General features: G+C 39.4%; 2 protein-coding genes across 2 annotated transcripts; both read left to right on the forward strand.

Moving 5' to 3' along the window:
* Window positions 1-4,568: 4,568 nt before the first annotated feature.
* Window positions 4,569-5,503, forward strand: OR5P3 (olfactory receptor family 5 subfamily P member 3; the record flags this gene model as incomplete). Its single annotated transcript, XM_079787567.1, is given in 2 exon segments — window positions 4,569-5,481; window positions 5,484-5,503. Coding segments are annotated over 2 exon segments (933 nt in total).
* Window positions 5,504-10,100: 4,597 nt separating this feature from the next.
* Window positions 10,101-11,048, forward strand: LOC307109049 (olfactory receptor 5P76-like; the record flags this gene model as incomplete). The annotated part of the gene is made up of 1 exon (XM_079787562.1): window positions 10,101-11,048. The coding sequence occupies one exon, from the start codon at window positions 10,101-10,103 to the stop codon at window positions 11,046-11,048; it is 948 nt and encodes a 315-aa protein (XP_079643688.1).
* Window positions 11,049-19,820: the final 8,772 nt, after the last annotated feature.

Raw genomic sequence — 19,820 nt, forward strand, 5'->3', positions numbered from 1 at the left:
GGATCTGAAACCGGGTAGGCTGATTCCAGAGCCCTCAGCTGAAACTATACCGCCTCCCTATTTATGACTCCTCAGTACTAATTTATTGATTTTGTTTTTCCTCTTTTTTTTCTTTCTTCTAATTTGAACTCCTATGAGAAATGTTTAGGCATATTAGGGCGAGTTCAATAATGCTTTTTCTTAGTTCTTTTAAGCACTTTTAACCTTAATTGTTGTTTAACTAATACAGTCAACCTTTGACGATTCAGAATGTTGTTTTGTGTTTTACCATTCATTGCTTGAACAATTCAGACAACTTTGTTGAATAACCTAGGAAATATTCTTAGCCCCTGGGAAGGAAGGGGCAATGAACAACTTTGAGAATCAGATGAAAGCTAAGTATCTGTTCCAAGGAAAGTTTCACTCATACAGCATTTTGCACGCAATTTCAGAGGCTTCGTGAGTTTAGGTCCCTCCTATCCTTTCCTCAGACTAATACAATGACAAAACATCCCAGCTTTTCCAAGTGAGACTCAACCAATCCTTCCCCATTCGCTTCTCTGAGAAGCAATGTCGTTAAGCCCTGTCCTCTTCCAGAACTGAAACTCTTCTCTTGGCTGCCTTATAGTTTTTACTATGACAGCCTGAGAAGTGAATACAACTTACCGAGTACCTATCGGACAGTCAGGACTCCCAGTGCCCAGGAAGCACCCACTTAGAGTATTTCCAGTCGGCTTCTTCATGTCTTGCTGGAAGGTTTGGTTTCTGTGTTCCACACCGACAAACCTGTAAGTATTTATAAAGTTAAAGGGTAATGAGTCTGCTATCTCTTGTTATTCCAGAGCTCCCTGGGTGCCAAGGGAATAGTTTATATTGAATTTCTGTGAGGGATTTTACATTTGACTTAAACCACCCTGGGGAATTAAAATCCCTGAGTTATCCTGGGGTAACTAATGATGACTCAGGTTATGATGCTTGGGTGCATGTTCTCAGGATGATTCCCAAGTCCTTCGGTGCTTGGAGACATTCGTCCTGCTCTTGGCAGGACATCTGCAGTGAGCTGCCTTGAAGTGGTGGCTGGGGTGGGGGCCCAGTTAATGTGTTACAGGGAATTAGGAGAGGTTATGCAAAGATTGTATGATTAGGGTACACCTGCTACAGACACCAGAGAGGTGTTACTGGAAAGCCCCCCGAGTCAGAGGGATAGGGCTGTCCCCTCCTCAGTTGTGTTCTCCTATGAATGAATTCAAATGAGTGACTCTAGATAATTGTGCTGTGTTAAAGTGAATTTATTAAGAAAGTAAAGCATGCATATTTATTAAGGAAGCAAGGTAAGCAAATCCAGGATTGGCTCTTAGCTAATCTGAAGAGCCAGTGCAGTGGGCGTTCAAGGGGTTATACACCCTTTTGTCTATAGGTTTTGAAAAAATTCCTCGGCTGAATATCTTGGTACAGATGAACTCTCAAGGTCCCCCCTTTTACTTGATATAGCTTTCCCAGAATTTGTGAGAAGCATATGGTGATTTTACCTTGACAAGCCCTGAGACTACTAGCTTCACGGTTTAAGCAGTGAAATAAAATTACCCTCCCCCCACCTTTTTCCTTTCTTAAAAATGGCTGACTTCTTTGTTCAGTGAGATAGGCTTTCAGCATTCCCTCTTCTCCCCACAGCCCCAGCAGTCCCAGGTTGATTTATGCTACATATTCTCTGGTCAGAGAGAGAAGGGACATTAAGATTCCCCCTCCTTTAGTGAGGAGGGACATTTAGCTATTTGCTCTCCAGTGTCCTTGGTTGGGGAAAATGATGGCTTTGTTATTTACAAGCTAGCTGCAAGCTCCCCAAACTGCTTAGCTGTGTTTAATTTTCTTGTCTCAGTTTCCCTACTCCTCTTGCTTAATAATGTTCCTAGCTTTTCACTAACCTGCAACACACCTATGGGATATTTTTGCTTGCAAAGAAAAGATGGCCATGGCTAGCATATTTATCACAACAGAGTGTAAGAGGAAAGCAGTCTTCATATCTCCTGTTAGCATTTTCCCTACTGTTACATATTTCCAATTGAACTAAAGAATAAAATCATATTCAAAACCAGGTCAGCGACTAAATGTTCTAATGGTCCCATAGGCCTCCTTACTTTCACTCTCCCTTCCACATCCCCTCAACATTGAAATTGGGGCGATCAGTACCACCTGATGTATCCAGGTCAGTTTTTCTGTGCATCGGGTCTTTCCTCATGGCCACTAGGGAAAGAGATTAGAGCCTGTTTCTCTGGTCATTAATTACAGTGATGTAGCACCACCCATAAAGCATTGCTGCAAAGAACACTACTCTCAACCTCAGCATTCAAAGCAAGGCAGAGCTAAGGTGAGAGCATTCTCCAATTAGGAAGTGCATTTTCTCTCTCTCATCATTTCCCAAGTTCTGTAATTCACACCAAAGAGGAAGACACTGGAACAGAAGTGTAGTTCAGATCTTGTAGGCAGTTCTTATGGCAACTTCCTAGTCAAGTTTGCCTTTTAAGTAACTTGTAGCATGTAAACCTATGACTTTTCATTCTGGTTAGAAAGGAGAATTTCTAGGCTCTATTTGGTATAGAGGGAAATGTAAATTTGATATTAAAATATGGGGCACTGCTGACTTCTTCATACTAAAGTTAAAGCATCATAATATAAAAGAAAGATGAATGAGCAATTAAGATAATAAGATGTTCACTGCAGGTGTGTCCTCCTCCCACATAGACATCTAAAGAGCTCGTAGAACATTCATCGCTAGACTGAACACTCGTGACCTTTTCCTTCTGCTCTTTTTAATATAAGTTTACATGAAAAATGTACTTTAATGATCAACTGCATACCTAGAACTATAGAATTAACTAGTTCATGTTTCAAAGCTATTATTACATGCCATCCTTTATTATAGTTGTTCTGGACATTTTAACTTATTCACAAGCAAATGTAGTTCACTGTGAGGATCTTTTTGTTTCATATTTACCCATGCCCACTTCAAAACTTTAAATTCCTTTTTTGCCCATGTTTTATGTTGTTTTTATATTTGTAATTGTACTATTATTATTTGTTTGCATACTCCTCCACCAAGTACTTAATTTGTAAATGTACAAGTTTAAGACACATTTTGTATGTAACTTGAAAACAAAAACAAAAATAGAAATACTTAATTATTACAGAACTTAATATAATGATATAAATTTGTTGAAAGTTAAAAGATGAAATAAGATATAACATGTAAACTTTAATTAAAAGATAGCAAGAGTAGCTGTATTAATGTCAAATAGTGTAGTCTTCAGTGCAAAGAAAATTACTGGAGACAGAGATATAACACAATAAAAAATTCCTGAAATGCTATTGTACTATAGTTTTGCAAGATCCTAGCATTTGGAGAAATTCAGTAAAGGGTATATGGGATTTTTGTATTATTTCTTACAACTGTACTAGAATCTATAATTATCTCAAAATAAAACATTTAGTTAAAAATATAGGTGGCATCATCTAGAAATGTATAAAAAAATAGGCATTTATTTTTTTCCCTGAAGAATTTCTATCTGGTACATTATGTTTATTCTTGTGAGTCCAAAAATAATTAGATTTAGCAATCCATCAAAAGTTTTCTTGCACACTGAAAAGAATGTTTAGCTGTTCTTTCTTCTCTATCTTGATGGGTTTTCAGTTGAATGTTCACAAACATGTACTCAAGGGGCTATGTCCCAAAAGACCTCAAATCTCATAAATATAGCCTTGCTCTATATTGACAATTCATTGGCAATTGTCCTTATTGTTGAGGTACCAACATCTACAGGTAATAATTTTCTTTTTATATTGATACAGAAATGCTTTTTAAAATTTTTGCATTAGAAGTTAAGGTTTGGTTATTCTAAATCATTTGTTGAGCATTCACTTATCTCTGTGAGCTGGGCTTTCTGTTGTCATCTACATTATCTTATTTGACATAAGAATCCTACCAGCTATATATATATATATAGCTGGTAGGATTCTTATGTCAAATAAGAATATATATATATATATATATATATATATATATATATATATATATATATATATATATATATTTAACAAATAAAGTAATGGAGGGTTGAAGAGTTCATGCAGATTGTCTGAGATTCCACAGAGTCACTGGCAAAGCCAGAATTTGACTCTAGACCTGTATGGCTCCAAAGCTCGTGGCACTTGCACAATCCTTTACTTCCATGCCATAACGGCATTTGTGAATGACTGAATTTGTGTAATTCACATCTCTTTTCTTTAAAATTGTAAGCTTTCATTTTGTTTTGTGTCCATAGTTAGTTAATAAAGTCCCATGTCTGTTTAAGTTTGCTAAGTTAAAACAATTTGTTTTATTTCTGGCCTGTATCAACAAATAAATACACTATCAAGTTTAATATGAGGTATTGAATATGAAAGTACTTTGTACCAAATTTACACCAGTGTGTCTATGTTTTTGTAATTTTTATTATATAACCACTGTAAAATAAGTGTGCAATTATAATATTTTCTTCTGTTCTAATATCCACTTATTTTGCTTTCAGTGGGCACCATTTCCAGCATACTAGTAGATGGGGACTGAAAACTATACAACTGTGACAGAGTTCATTATTCTGGGGTTAACAGAGGATACTACAATTTGTGTCATTTTATTTATTGTGTTTTCAGGAATCTACGTTGTCACCTTAATGGGCAATGTCAGCATAATCATGATAATCAGAAGCAGCCCACAACTTCATGCCCCAATGTATCTTTTCCTCTGCCATTTGGCCTTCGTAGACATTGGTTACTCCTCATCGGTCACAACAGTGATGCTCATGGACTTCCTCAGGGAAGAAACCTCTATCCGTGTTGCTGGTTGTGTAGCCCAACTCTGTTCTACAGTCACATTTGGGATAGCTGAGTACTTCATGCTGGCTGTCATGGGCTATGACCGCTATGTGGCCATCTGCTCTCCACTGCTCTGCTCCACCCACGTGTCTCCCAGAATCTGTACTCTCTTAGTGGGGATGTGCTACCTAGGTGGATTTGTGAATGCTTGGACATTTACTGGCTGTTTATTAAGTCTATCCTTCTGTGGACCAAATGAAATCAATCACTTTTTCTGTGACTATTCACCACTTCTGAAGCTTTCCTGTTCTCATGATTTTACTTCTGAAATAATTCCAGCCATCTCTTCCAGCTCCATCATTGTAGCCACTGTGTTTATCATTGTTCTGTCTTATGTCTATATCCTTTTATCAATCTTGAAGATCTACTCCACCAACAGGCACCACCAAGCCTTCTCCACCTGCACCTCCCACCTCACAGTGGTCACTCTGTTCTATGGGACCACTGCATTCATTTATGTGATGCCCAAGTCAAGCTACTCAGCTGAACAAAACAAAGTGGTATTTGTGTTCTACATGGTGGTGATCCCAATGTTGAACCCCCTTATCTACAGTCTGAGGATCAAGGAGGTTAAAGAGCCTATGAGAAAATTGATAGAACATATTGGTGGTCCTAAAGTAGTCTGATTTAAATAATACACACTGTATAATAAAGACCTCTTTTGCAGATGAATGGATAATGTACTACGTCTCATTGCATATTCATAGTATTCTAGACTTATAAATTTCATTGTGTCATTCTCAAGAAAATTTTCAAAGTAAAGAATAAATGTGCATTCACTAAGACCAAAGCATCCAGAAAAAATAATTGCTTTATCTTTACTTCACCCACCATTTGTGGCATCTACAAGTGTAAGTATTTTCAAATAAGTTTTATGCTCTTTGAATGCAGTCTTTGGAATTAACAGCTGGAAGCATCTGGAACTCCTTGGGAGAATCCTGTTGCCACCCAAGATCTCATCACCTGAAAGAGATGGTGTCCATGATGTATATATAGTGTAAGGATTGAAATCAGTGATTCTGGTAGTTGTAAAGCTTCTGGTGCCCTGTGACCTGAGTGTGACCAGCAGTATTCCCCCCACAGTACCTCCACTAGTGAGACTCTTCAAGCCAACTCAGAAGATACCTGAAAGTTCTATTTAGCTACTAGTTCTTTCTTTTCATGAATCTATTTGACAAAATAAATTAAGGAGTCCCCAAAAGAAACTCTACTGTGGGCTCATTCGTATGACATGGCTCCTTTATAGATGAAGAAAGAAGGTTACATTTTTAAAGGCTGTTTCAATCTTGTCAAATGTATGCTTCTTTTAAAAAATTGTATTAAATTATTGGGGTGACATTGGTTAATAATATGATATAAGTGTACAATAATACATCATCTATATATTGCATTGTGTGTTCATCACCCAAAGTCAAGTCTCCTTCTGTCACCATGTATTCTGACCCCTTTTACTCTCTTCTACCACCCCTCATCTCCCTTCCCCCTTGGTAACCACCATACTGTTATCTGTGTCGATGAGTTTTTTGTTTGTTCATTTGTTGCTTTTTGTTTTATCTCCCAAATATGAGTAAAGTCATATGGTTCTTGTTTTTTTCCATCTGACTTATTTGGTTTAGCATGATATTGTCAAGATCCATGTTATAACAAATGGCAGTATTTCACCTTTTCTTATGGCCGAGTAGTATTCCACTGTATATATGTACCACATCTTCTTTATCCAGTTATCCACTGAAGGACACCTAGGTTATTTCCATATGTTGGCCACCATGAATAATGCTGCAACAAGCATAGGGGTGTATATATCTTTATGAAGAAATGTTTTAACATTTGGGGGGTAAATACCAAGAAGAGGGATTGCTGAGTTATATGGTAGCTCCATTCTTAATTTTTTGAGGAACCTTCATACTGTTTTCCATGGTGACTATACCAGTTTACATTCCCATCAACAGTGAATAAGGTTCCTTTTTCTCCTCAACCTCTGCAATTCTTGTTATTATTTGTTTTGTTGCTAAGAGTCATTCTAACAGGTATAAGGTGGTATCTCGTTGTGGTTTTGATGTGCATTTCCTTTGTAGCTTGTGCGGTTAAGCATCTTTTCATATATGTTAGCCATTTGTATGGGAGAAGTGTCTGTTCAGGTCCTCTGCCCATTTTAAAATTGAGTTTTTGTTTTTTTTGTCTTTGTTGGTGAGTTGTATGAGTTCTTTATATATTTTGGATATTAGCTCATTAGGATTAACAAGAGAATTAGGTAAAATTTAATCTTAGGGTTGAAGATACCTGCTTTCCATCACGATTCATCTACACCAGTGGTCGGCAAACTCATTAGTCAACAGAGCCAAATATCAACAGTACAATGATTGAAAGTTCTTTTGAGAGCTAAATTTTTTAAACTTAAACTTCTTCTAATGCCACTTCTTCAAAATAGGCTCACCCAGGCCATGGTATTTTGTGGAAGAGCCACACTCAAGGGACCAAAGAGCCGCATGTGGCTCGCGAGCCACAGTTTGCCGATCACGGATCTACACCATAAGGCACTATCTCAGGAGGCAGCATTTGAGGTTATTGACAGTGAGAGACTATTTTTTTTATTTTTCTTTATTGATTAAGGTATTACATATGTGTCCTTATCCTCCCATTGCCCCACCCCCCCATTCATGCCCTCACCCCCCTGGTGTCTGTGCCCATTGGTTAGGCTTTATATGCATGCATACAAGTCCTTTGGTTGATCTCTCCCCCTTACACCCACCCTCCCCTATGTTCCCTTTGAGGTTTGATGGTCTAATCAATGCTTCTCTGTCTCTGGAGAGACTATTTTTTATCTGGAAGTCATCCAAATCTTTTTTCTTTAATGTTCTATACAACTTTCAAAGCTTTCATTTTCTTACATCTGATATTATAATTAATGTATATGTCTTAAAAACTTTTGTTACTTAAAATTCAATTTTATATCAAGTTCCATCTCATATTTTCCCAAAGTACTGACATATTTTACAGATATCAATATAAAATACTCAGCAATAAATACATATGAATGGATAAAGCTATCTTTTTATATGTGAAGTTTAGTACTAAGTGTGTCTTTTTTTATTAATCTTTATAATTTTTACTGACTACTGGTGTTTGCACATAGTAGATGCGTAATACAGGTCTGTTGATTAATTGTCATTAAATCCCCCTTTAATTCATCCATTCAACTAATAAATCTAATTCAGATAAATCAAAATTTAAAAATTGAAATATAAAATTTGTGCTATTTGCTTCATATTCTTTCTATGATACATATTACCAATTAAATTGTGTGTGTTTTAACTGAGTTTTCTGCATTTCATGAAGCACATTCTCGCCCTTGACATTCCTAGATTTAGTGTTGCAACCAAGGAGTGGAAAGTACTAATTTCTTTTTCTTTCTTTCTTTCTTTTTAATTTGTTGGAGTACTAAGTATGTCTTAAATCTAAAATATCAAAGTCAATATTTATCCAGACAATTTATTGTATTATATTCTAATAATTACTAAATAATGGTTATATAATTATGTGTGAGTACCTGCATAGAAGGAAAACAATAAATTGACCACCTGAGAATATACAGAATCTTGAAAGATTAGTTGTACTAGTATACTAGTATTGGTGTATGAATTGTATTGCTCAATTAGCCACTACGGAACATAATGATGCTACTATAATGCTTTTGAATTCTCATTTGAAGCTCTAGAATCATCAGAGATTTATCCCCAAAGGAAACAAAAATAAAAGATCACTATATAACCACAATAACTCTAATCTGCTATTGAAAGATTAATGGCCTCTTATCCCAAGGTAAGGTTTCGACTTTTGTTAATGAAGCTATTGTAATGATTTTCATTGACTATTTGAGAACACTTACTCCCTAACATTATATGTGTACTCACAAGTCATAGTTGGGAAACAGAGCAGATGTAATTAAGCAATTAGCCAGTAAGCCATTGGCTGAACTGCTGTTTAGTTCATATGTAAACTGGCATAATCTAAGTTATGAGGATTCCTGTTTATTTACCCCAAAGACAGAAACTCATATGATCTTTCAACTCTATCCAAACTCAGCACTCTCCAGTAATGCTAATTAATTCATTATCATTGAGCTATGCTCAACATTTATTGAAATGAAACACATTTAAGATTTAAAAATGTAAAGATATTGTAGATGTCTTTGCAGAAAGATTGACTTTGTTTATGGCTCTAAATGCTTTAGCTTCAAGGCAATAACTCCATGGACAAAGCTCAGGATATAAAGTCAGAAAATCTGGAGATGAGGGACAGCCTGGACACAAGGTGGGTGATCCCTTTTCAGCTCTTAGGCTACACTTTATTCAGCTACATATTATGTTGATAATAATATTATTTCATTTTACAAAACTTTAATTAGAAAACATAGTTAAAGTAGGAACTAATATTACATATTTTAATTATCTTCTGAATATCAATCATGTTTTTGCATAATGATTACATTAATATTTCAACTTATTTGATAAAACAGTAATATTCTGAATTGTAAATATTAAAAAATATTCAGTACATTTACAATAGATGATCTCACTCATAACCCTAATTTGAAATTCTTATCTGAATTAGTATCAGGAACAATTTTATTTCTCCTTTAAAAACACTGATTTTATTTAACTGACAGATACTGTGAAATAGATAAATAAGTATGTGCCTGTTTTATTCCTAACGGCTAGATGGCTTAAAGGACAACCTACTGTCCACTCATTGCCACATGTACTGATTTCATGTTAAGTATTATTTAACTGCATTTGCTATTTAAATTCATTTGTTAAATAATACTAAAGGAATGGGGCAGTGAAGACTTCCTGAGCTTCATGTTCTAAATTCATGACTTGCTACATAACCTCTTTCAGACCCAGGTTACTCTTATATAAAACAATTAGTATTAATATTATTTTATGGGCAATCAATTAAACTGTATACATGTATACATTTACATGATTCTTAGCCCTACACTTATCATTTAGTAAGCATATAGTAAATATTATATGCTTATTATATTTAGTTTCTGCTAAAATAATTTTTAAAAACCAGATTCATAATTGCATATAAATATGCACTGATGCGTAAATATATTTATTACTTCCCATATGTATTAATTAAATCATTAAATGTATATCTTCTTTAATGTAATATTTCAGGTTCATTGATAGCAGCTACATTATCATATGGATTCCCTGAGGGATGGTAACCACACAGCAGTGACAGGCTTCATTCTACTGGGCTTAACTGATGACCCCATCCTTAAAGTCATCCTCTTCATGATCATCTTGTGTATCTACCTGGTGACCATATCTGGTAACCTCAGCACAATCATTCTTATTAGAATCTCTTCTCAGCTCCATCATCCTATGTATTTTTTTCTGAGCCACTTGGCTTTTGCTGACATATGCTTTTCAACTTCTGTCACACCCAATATGCTTGTTAATTTCTTGGTGGAGAGAAATCCCATCTCCTATCATGGATGCTGCACACAGCTTAGTTCAACTGCTGTCTTTGGGGCAGTCGAGTGCTTCCTTCTAGCTATCATGGCATATGACCGCTTTGTGGCAATATACAAACCACTGCTTTATTCAACCAAAATGTCCACACAAGTCTGTGTTCAGTTGCTCATAGTGGCTTACGTGGGTAGTTTTCTCAATGCTTCCTCCTTTGCTATTTGCTACTATTTTTTATTCTTCTGTGGACCAAATCGAGTCAATCATTTTTTCTGTGATTTTGCTCCTCTGGTTGAACTCTCCTGTTCTGAGAACAGTATCCCTGTAGTTGTCCCCTCATTTACAGCTGGCTCCATCATTTTGTTCACTGTGCTTGTCATAGTTGTTTCCTACATGTACATTCTTGCAACCATCCTGAAGATGCACTCCAATGAGGGGCGCCACAAGGCCTTCTCCACTTGCACCGCCCACCTCACAGCAGTAAGTCTGTACTTTGGGACCGTCACATTCATTTATGTGTTGCCCAAGTCCAGTTACTCAACGGATCAGAACAAAGTGGTGTCCGTGTTCTATATGGTGGTGATCCCCATGCTGAACCCCATCATCTACAGCCTCAGAAACAGTGAGATTAAGGGAGCTCTAAAGAGAATGCTTGGTAGAAAAATATTTTCTCACTGAAGCTTAATATTTCATAGGATTTGATGTAATAATACAAATAAATAAATGAAAGGAAATTGAATGTCTGTGGTCTAAATATATTTGCCCATTTGTTAATAGCCAGGATAGAGTATTTTAGTGAAGGTAGAGGGTTGATCTGATATCACACTGTAAAGTCGAGGTCCATACTGAGTTACCTTTAATAACATCAAATTTATTATTAGAAACACATATTGGCTCACATGAAAAACTCCTAATCTGTGTGTAGGGCGAGGCTATAGGGTCAAGCCTCGGATTGACCTGTGACAGGGCCACAAACAAGTCCCAGCTTGGAGGGCAGAGCCCTCTTAGCATAATTAAGCTTGACCTTATAGCCCTCCCTAGTTCCTTCCTAGGTAGCTAATGGGCTGTGGGAGGTGCAACAAGTGGTGCCAAAACAAGGTGAAACGCACAAGAACATTGTAAACATGTTGACCACTTCCCGTGTTTTGCTTTGTGTGTTCTGACTATAAAATAAAGCCTCGGCTTGCAGGCTGGGTCTTTCTGTGTCCTCATCCAAGCACGGGAGATCGCGGAGCCCCAGCTGTATTCTCTTGTCTGTCTTCTTTAATCCTTTACCGCCCCTCCTCAGGTTCACCCTTGGCCGTGCTGGTATGGCACACTGTGTAATCCTTTAACAATGCTATTTATATATGTGTGTTTAAAAAGTTGTTCTCTGCCATAAGTTAAGGTTTTTCTACCTCAAAACATTTAAGACTATGTCCATTTTCAATCTTATCCTAAAATGAGTGTGGTAATTATACTTACAACTAAGTGCATTCTAAGAGAAAATGACAAAGTGCAACCAGTAGAAAACTGGTAGCAATGTTTTTTATTTTTTGCAGGAAGGTTATCTGCTGAGGATTGGCAGGCTTTGTGGACCCCTAAGATTCTGGCTCATGTTGCTGACTGACCTGTGAATTCTGTCATGTTGAATCCTGTTAACCTGTATATGGGAATGAGAAAGCTTCCTTAACTTCTTAGGGAATGAGTGGAACAAACTCTTGGAGTAACTTGTTAATGGGAAGACCCAAAGGAAAGACTGCTCAGGAAGCTAGAGGGAACTGAATTTGTGACTGCCTGTTGGAGAGGCTTAAGGAACCACCACATTTATATACCTTTCCTGTCCCCTTTTGAGTGCTTTAGCCACAAAAATCTACCTTTTTGGTGACAGACTCATTGAGTATTATTCATTTCATTCATTCATTTGTTCCTTCTTATATTCAAAAATTATATTAAATGATTCTTATATTCCAGGGATTGTCCCAGGCTTTTGGTAATATGACAATAAAACCAATAAGTTATTGATTCAGACTATTCAAAGGGGACAGTGATATGGAGAATGAGAAAGCAGAGCATAACAAGGAAAACTTACCTGTGAGGGGCAGGAAGTAGGAATATAGCATTTGAGCCAAGATGTTAGGAGTTGAGAACACTTCCTGTCACCTATGTGCTTACATGTGGACACCTGTGAAAGTCTAATCTTCTACTTATATGCATAAAATTTGAGGCAATGCCAGGCTTGCTAATTTTAACCAATTCCATGGTGAGCACAACTAACACAAATGACAAAATGGTAAATACATCTTAAATATCATGTGAGAGGACAATAAGGAACTCTGAGAACCTAGAGAAGTAGACCTAATACTCCAGAATGCTTTTTCCATGAAAGAATTATTCAAGTCAGACCTCCCAGGCCATGGATTTAGTGTTCTTTTGGGACAGGAAGGGCCTAAATCAAAGCCTAGGACATATCTGATTAATTCACCTCACATATATCACTAGAATAAGATAAACCTGATATGATCAAGTGTTGCACAGATTTGCAGTCCTGCAGAGCTAGAGAGTCTTCTCAAGCCTTGAACTTGGATATTAGATGGTCAAGGATGGTGGTGCCTCAATAAGGTGAACTGAATATGTAAACAAACAATTCAATTCTCAATTATTCCTACCAATAACTGTTCAAATACAATGACCAGCATCCAGTGAAAGACAATGACTAAATAGTATGCAAAACACACATATAGAACTTCATAACTAACATATTCACCATGCCAGCCATTATACCAGTCATTTCTCTTGGCTGAGCATAAATAATCCCTATGGGTTTTCACATTGTCTCCTAAGAGAAAGCACAGACAGAGGAGCCATCCAGCTTAGAAGTTACATGATTATAACTGGGAACAACATCTTTATATATAAAAACCTAATATGCTAAGTGTCCGACCAAGCAGTCGACCGATCACTATGATGAGCACTGACCACCAGGGGGCAGACGCTCTGACCGGTAGGTTAGCTTGCTGCTGGGGGCTGGCTGATTGGGACTGGGTGAGCTGGGGCCAGACATGCCCTGGAGCCCTCCCGCGGCCCCTCCCCAGCCAGCCAACCTCCTGCAGGGACTGGGCGAGACTGCCCTGATTGGCCTCAATCACCAGCCAGGTGGAGTGAACCCACTTGTGCACAAATATGTGCACCTGGCCTCTACTATCTAATAATACTGTCAGGTATAACTCCAGGGTCCCTACAAGCATTGTTTCCAGTTATAAGAATCACTGCAATCAGAAAGCATAAAAAAACAGAATATTTCCTATAGGGTCCTTTTAGTCTAGATACACTTTACAACTAAAGAATCATTTTTGTTATAACCAATGTTGCATGTAACACAGCTTGCATTCCATTTTTTGTCAGGACTTAGGATAAATAGAAAGTTCACAAAATGAAATTTTTCCTTAGAAAAGTCAAAGGACTTTGTTAAGTCTTTACCATACATGGGATAATACTGGCCACCTGGGATCTTAAATGCCGTGCAGTCTCTACATGGATCCTGAAAAAATGCACTGTTTAGGATTCTGTACTGGATCATAAACAGAACAGAACGGCCCACTGTGGTGGTATTTGAGAAATGGGCCATCCACTCTAAGTGCACATACAGGGTTCTTAGAGAAATTATGGGCCACATTTGGATTTTATAAAAGAGGTACTACTATATGAAGTCCTTGGCGATCTTCTAGTTTTTATTTGGCAAAATTCTTAAGTGAGCCTATGCTTATTTTGTGAGTTTAACAAAAAATATATGTTCTTGGTTGGTCTTAATCGCTGTTATAACAATTATTCGGCAATTCTACATAATGTTATTGACACATGTAAATCCTTAGTTAAGAAAAAATATAATAGCTGGGGGAAAATATAAAACTCAGCTTTTAGCTAATCCAAATGAAAAAGGTAATTTAATTTTTCATAGTATATTTTAACACTTTCTTAAGTAATATGATGTACAAAATCTGAGACACAAGACTAACATCACTGAACATACATAGAGCATATATGAACACAGCAACCAACTGCAGAAAATACATTAGTTTTCAATATAGCATATTTTTAAAACTTGAGCAGATATTGGGGAATAAAACAAGATCAACCTATTTTAATAGTTTTCAATTATATAAACATATTCTCTCTATATAAAGTAACAAATCAGTTACAAAACGTTAACTAGAAAACATCCATATATTTAGAAATAGACTAACCCATAGGTCGAAGAAAAGTAAATATATAGAAATTAAGAACAACTGAATGATACATATAAAAACTTGTGCTCTAGATATATAAGTTCTTTGAAGAAAAATTATACTAGAAATACCAAAAATAAAATTTTCTAAAATTAATAACATTTACATAAAATTTTAATAGGTAGAAAAATAGTAATATAAAATGTAGGGTTGAAGAAAAATTATAAAATTAATAGAAGAAATTAATATAACAGAAATCTAACAAATGATGAAGAGGACCAACAATGCCAAAGATTTGTCTTTTTACTGAATGTATAATGAAAAATGTTTTTTTAAAAATGTACAAATAACCAATATAAGAAAGGTAAAGGAAGATGTAATACAGATTTGTGGATATTGATACAACCATAAGAGTAATTATAAATCCCAAGTGAGTAGGCAAGAAAAAGAAATAAAAGGCACCCAAATCAGAAAGGAACAAGATGAGCTCTCTCTATTTGCGGATGACATGATCCTATCTAATAAAAGAGAATCACACAAATTGACCATACCTCTGCCACGCCCACAAGCCACGCCCACCAGCCAATCAGGGTCAAGTATGCAAATTAACCAAACTAAGATGGCAGTTAATGTGCATATCCAGAGGCAGAGCAAAGACTGAAGACAGGGTAGAAGGAAGCCAAGCACTGCAGAAGGGAGCGAAGCTGCAGAGAAGCAAGAGGGGAGGCGGCAAAGGGAGGGAAGCAGGTGGGGCAGCAGAGAAGGCCACAGGAAGCCCTATTCTTGCAGGAATCTTCCTGCAACGGGCCTCTAGTATTATATAAAGAAAACTGAAAGACTCCACTAAAAAAACCGTTGGTACTGATAAACAAATTCGATAAAGTTGCAAGGTACAAAATCAATAAATAAAAGTGAGTTGCATTTGTATATGCTAACAATGAACTAGCAGAAAAAGAAATTTAAAAAAACAACTCATTTACAAAAAGAACGCAATACCTGGGAATAAATATAACCAATGAAGGGAATGATCTATACACTAAAAATTATGACACTGATGAAAAAAATTGAAGAAGACACAAATAAAAGGAAAGATATTCCATGTGCATGGATTGGAAGAATATTGTTAAACTGTCTGTACATGCAAAGAAATCTATAAATTTAATGAAATCCCTATCAAAATTCCAATGGCATTTTTCACAGAAATAGAACAAACTATCCTAAAACTGTATGGAACCACAAAAGACCCCAAATAGCCAAAGCAATTTTGAGAAAGAAGAACAAAATCATACTTACTGATTTTTAACTATAATACAAAGCTATAGTAAACAGTATGGTATTGACATAAAAACAGACACGTAGATAAATGGAACAGAAAAGAGAGTAAAAAATAAACCCATGTATATATGATCAATTAATTTATGACAAAGGAGGCAAGAATATACAATGTGGAAAGGACAGTCTCTTTAATAAATGGTGTTGGGAAAATTGGGCAGCCACAGAAAGAATAAAAATAGACCACTATTTTACACCATACACAAAATTAACTCAAAATCAATTAAAAAGTTGAAATATAAAACCTGAAAACACAAAAATCCTATAAGAAAACATAGGCAGTTAGCTACTTGACATTGGTCTTGGCAATGATTTTTGAGAGATATGACTCTAAAAGTAAAGGTGACAGAAGAAGAAATAAACAAGTGGGACTGTGTCAAACTAAAAAGTTTCTGCACAGCAAAGGAGATTATCCACAAAAGGAAAAGACAACCTACTGAATGGGAGAATATATTTCCAAATAATATATTCAATAAGGGGTTAATATTCAAAAAGTATAAAGAACTCATACAATTCAATAACAAAACAACTCAATAACAAGAAATGGGCAGAGGCTCTAAATAGGTATTTCCACAAAGAAAACATATAGATGACTAATATGCACATGAAAAGATGCTCAATATCACTAATCATGAGGGAAATATAAATCAAAACTAAATGAGATATTACCTCACACCTGTTAGAGTGGCTATCATTAAAAAGTCAAGAATTAAAAAGTGTTGGTGAGGATGTGGAGAAAGAGAACCCTCATGCACTGTTGATGAGATTGTAAATTGATGCAGCTACTATGAAAAACATTATAGAGATTCCAAAAAAAAAGAATTACTATGTAATTCAGCAATTCCACTTCTGGGTGTTTATCTCAAGAAAACAAAAACACTATTTTGAAATGATATATGAATCCCTATGTTCAATGTAGCATTGTTTACAATAGCTAAGACATGGAAGCAACTTAAGTGTTCATTGATAGACTAATGATAGATAAGGAAGATGTGGTAAAGATACACAATGGAATATTACTCAGCCATAAAAAATGAAATATTGCCATTATGCAACAACATCAATGAATCTTGAGGGTATTAAGTCAAATAAATCAGAGAATTATACATGGTTTCACTTATTTGTGGAATCCGAAAAGCAAAACAAAGGAAAAAACAACCCCACCTCCAAAAAAAAATACCACCCACAATACACTCATAGATACATAGAATATTCATTGGTGGTTTCCAGTGATGAGGAGGGTTGCAGGAGTCAACAAAATAGTGATGGGGCTCCAGAGGTACAGACTTCAAGATATAAAATAAACAAGGCATGAGGATATAATATTTCACAAAGTTCTTGATGAATATCAGCTTGCACAGTGCAAAGTGAGGAGGTTTGGACTCTCAACTTAGAATACGCGAGAAATAGGCCAAGAAAACTATCTATGTATATAAAGAGCCAGTGTCCGCAACATCGAAAACGACCAAAGGCTCGACCGAACGCCGCTGTGTGGCTGTGTGCGCAGCATGCTGAGCGGGCTGAATTGCTGACCTCTCGGAGAGAGAGAGGCGGGGACTTGCAGCGGGGACTTGCGTGAGGCTGCCTCATGGCACCCCGCATCCTCCCTGACCGACCACTGCAACTCCAAGCCAACAAGGGCCGCCTCCAGGCCACAGATCCAGGTCCCTTGCCCCCACCACAGGCCCGAGAGGGGCACCCGGGAATGTGGTGCAAGGGGCCGGTGCAGTGTGTGTGTGGGGGGGCTGTGTTTACACCACCAAGCTCCCTGCATCCGCCCCGGCCTGTGCATCCCTCCTTTTCCCCCTTGGTGGCCCAATTCCTGCCTATGTGCTCGCCAGGCAGGCCTGACTGCACTGGGGAGTGAGCCATGGCCCACTTCCTGGGATGGGACGGCTGGGCCGTGGCGATTCATGAGGGCAACAAGGCCCACGGGGCATGTGCAGCCCTCAGGCGGTGGGGGCGGGTGGCCAAGCTGAGTCTAGCTTCGGTGGGGCCAGCAGGAGCCTGAGGCCACCCCAGCCCCCACAGGTCCTAGGCCAGATGGTGGCTCAGAGGCGAGCAATGTCTCCATGCACAATGCCCGGGGGTGGTCGCAAGCTGCTGCGACCCCACCCCACGCTTCAGGAAGGGGGAGGAGGCTCGCGACCACCGGCGCATTAGGCTGCACCGCTTGCGCCGCCACCTGCCAGGCTGTCAAGGTCCAGAGCGAGCAAGCTGCTCCCGCCCCCTGGTGGTGAAACAGGGAGGAGGGTGCTGGGTGCAGGGAGGGGATCTCAGCCGGGATCCTCCCGGTGCAGGGAAGGGGCCTGGCCTGGGCCCAGTGGGGAGCTTAGGAAGTCTGGCTGAGCAGGCACTGGTTCATACCAACTCTTACTCTGACATCTTCCTCCAGCTCTCCAAGCCAGCCCCCCTGCCCCACCTGCTCGGGGGAATGGGCTCTGGGGACCTCTCCGAGCATAGACTATGGACCCGGAGAACTCGAGGGAAGAGTGCCCAGTGGGGCCTGGGCAGGGCCCAGTGCAGAACGACCAGGGCAGAGCTGCTTCGGTGTCTCGTTGAAGTTTGCAACAGACCCAAGGAAGAAACCGAGAGGGGGAAAGGCCGGGAGGTGTGAATTCCCAGCGTTTTAGCCCCACTTGGAATGTGAGGCGGCTGTACATTCAGCTGAGAAGTGAGGGGGCTAAACCCCACTGTCGCTGGGCTCCTGTTGGTCCGAGGCCCAAGTGTCCACCACGACAAGGAAAAAACAGAGGGAGGGGCCTAAAGAAAGGGAGGACAATTGAAGGGAACCATGTCTAGACTTTTCCCACCCCTCTCTCTCTTTCCATTGCTTACAAAAACCCCAGACCTGGCCACCTTTTAGTCCTCTATTCTCCAACCACAGAGGAAAGAAATAAGGAAGGAGTCTGTGCTGCCTTCAGAAAGTATCTATATGCCTGATTGGCCGGTTGCCTCCTGCAGAGGGAGGCCAGACTTCGGCTTAGGCCCGCTCCCCAGGGGGAGCGGGCCTAAGTCGTCAGTAGGACATCCCATGAGGGCTCCCAGACTGTGAGAGGGGGCAGACCGGGCTGAGGGATCCCCTCCCCCAGTGCACGAATTTTCGTGCACCAGGCCACTAGTCCTAATATATAAAAAGCCAGGGGCTGTCACAACCAAAACAACTGGACAGACAACTAAACAGCAGGCTGAATGGGCAACAAGGCTAGCAGGGTGGTTAGTGAAGGACAACCAAACGATTGAATAGCAGGCTGCATGGGGCAACCGGGCCAGCAGGGGGGTTAGTGAGGGACGACCAAACAACTGAACAGCAGGCTGCGTGGGGCGACCAGGCCGGCAGGGGCACTAGTGAGGGACGACCAAACAACTGAACAGCAAGCTGAGTGGGGCAACCAGGCTGGCATGGGGGGAAGTTGGGAGCGACCTGGCCAGCAGGGGGGCAGTTGGGGGTGACCAGGCCAACAGCAGGGGCAGTGAGGGGCAACCAGGCCAGCAGGGGGGTTAGTGAGGGACGACCAAACAACTGAACATCAGGCTGTGTGGGACGACCAGGCCAGCAGGGGGTTAGTAAAGGATGACCAAACGACTGAACAGCAGGCTGGCTGGGGGGACAGTAGGAGGCGATCTGGCCAGCATGGGGGCAGTTGGGGGCAATGAGGCCAACAGCAGGGGCAGTGAGGGGCAACCAGGCAGGCAGGTGGGGGCAGTTAGGGGTGACCAGGCCGGCGGGGGTACAGTTGGAGGCGACCAGGCCAGCAGGGAGGCAGTTGGGGGCAACCAGGCTGGTGGGGGGACAGTTAGGGGCAACCAGGCTGGTGGGGGGGGGGTCAGTTGGAGGTGACCAGGCCAGCAGGGGGGGGCAGTTGGGGGCAACCAGGCTGGCAGGGGGGGCAGTTAGAAGTGATCAGGCCAG

Source organism: Cnephaeus nilssonii (genome assembly GCF_951640355.1).
Source record: "Cnephaeus nilssonii genome assembly, chromosome: 13".
Lineage (NCBI taxonomy): Eukaryota > Metazoa > Chordata > Mammalia > Chiroptera > Vespertilionidae > Cnephaeus > Cnephaeus nilssonii.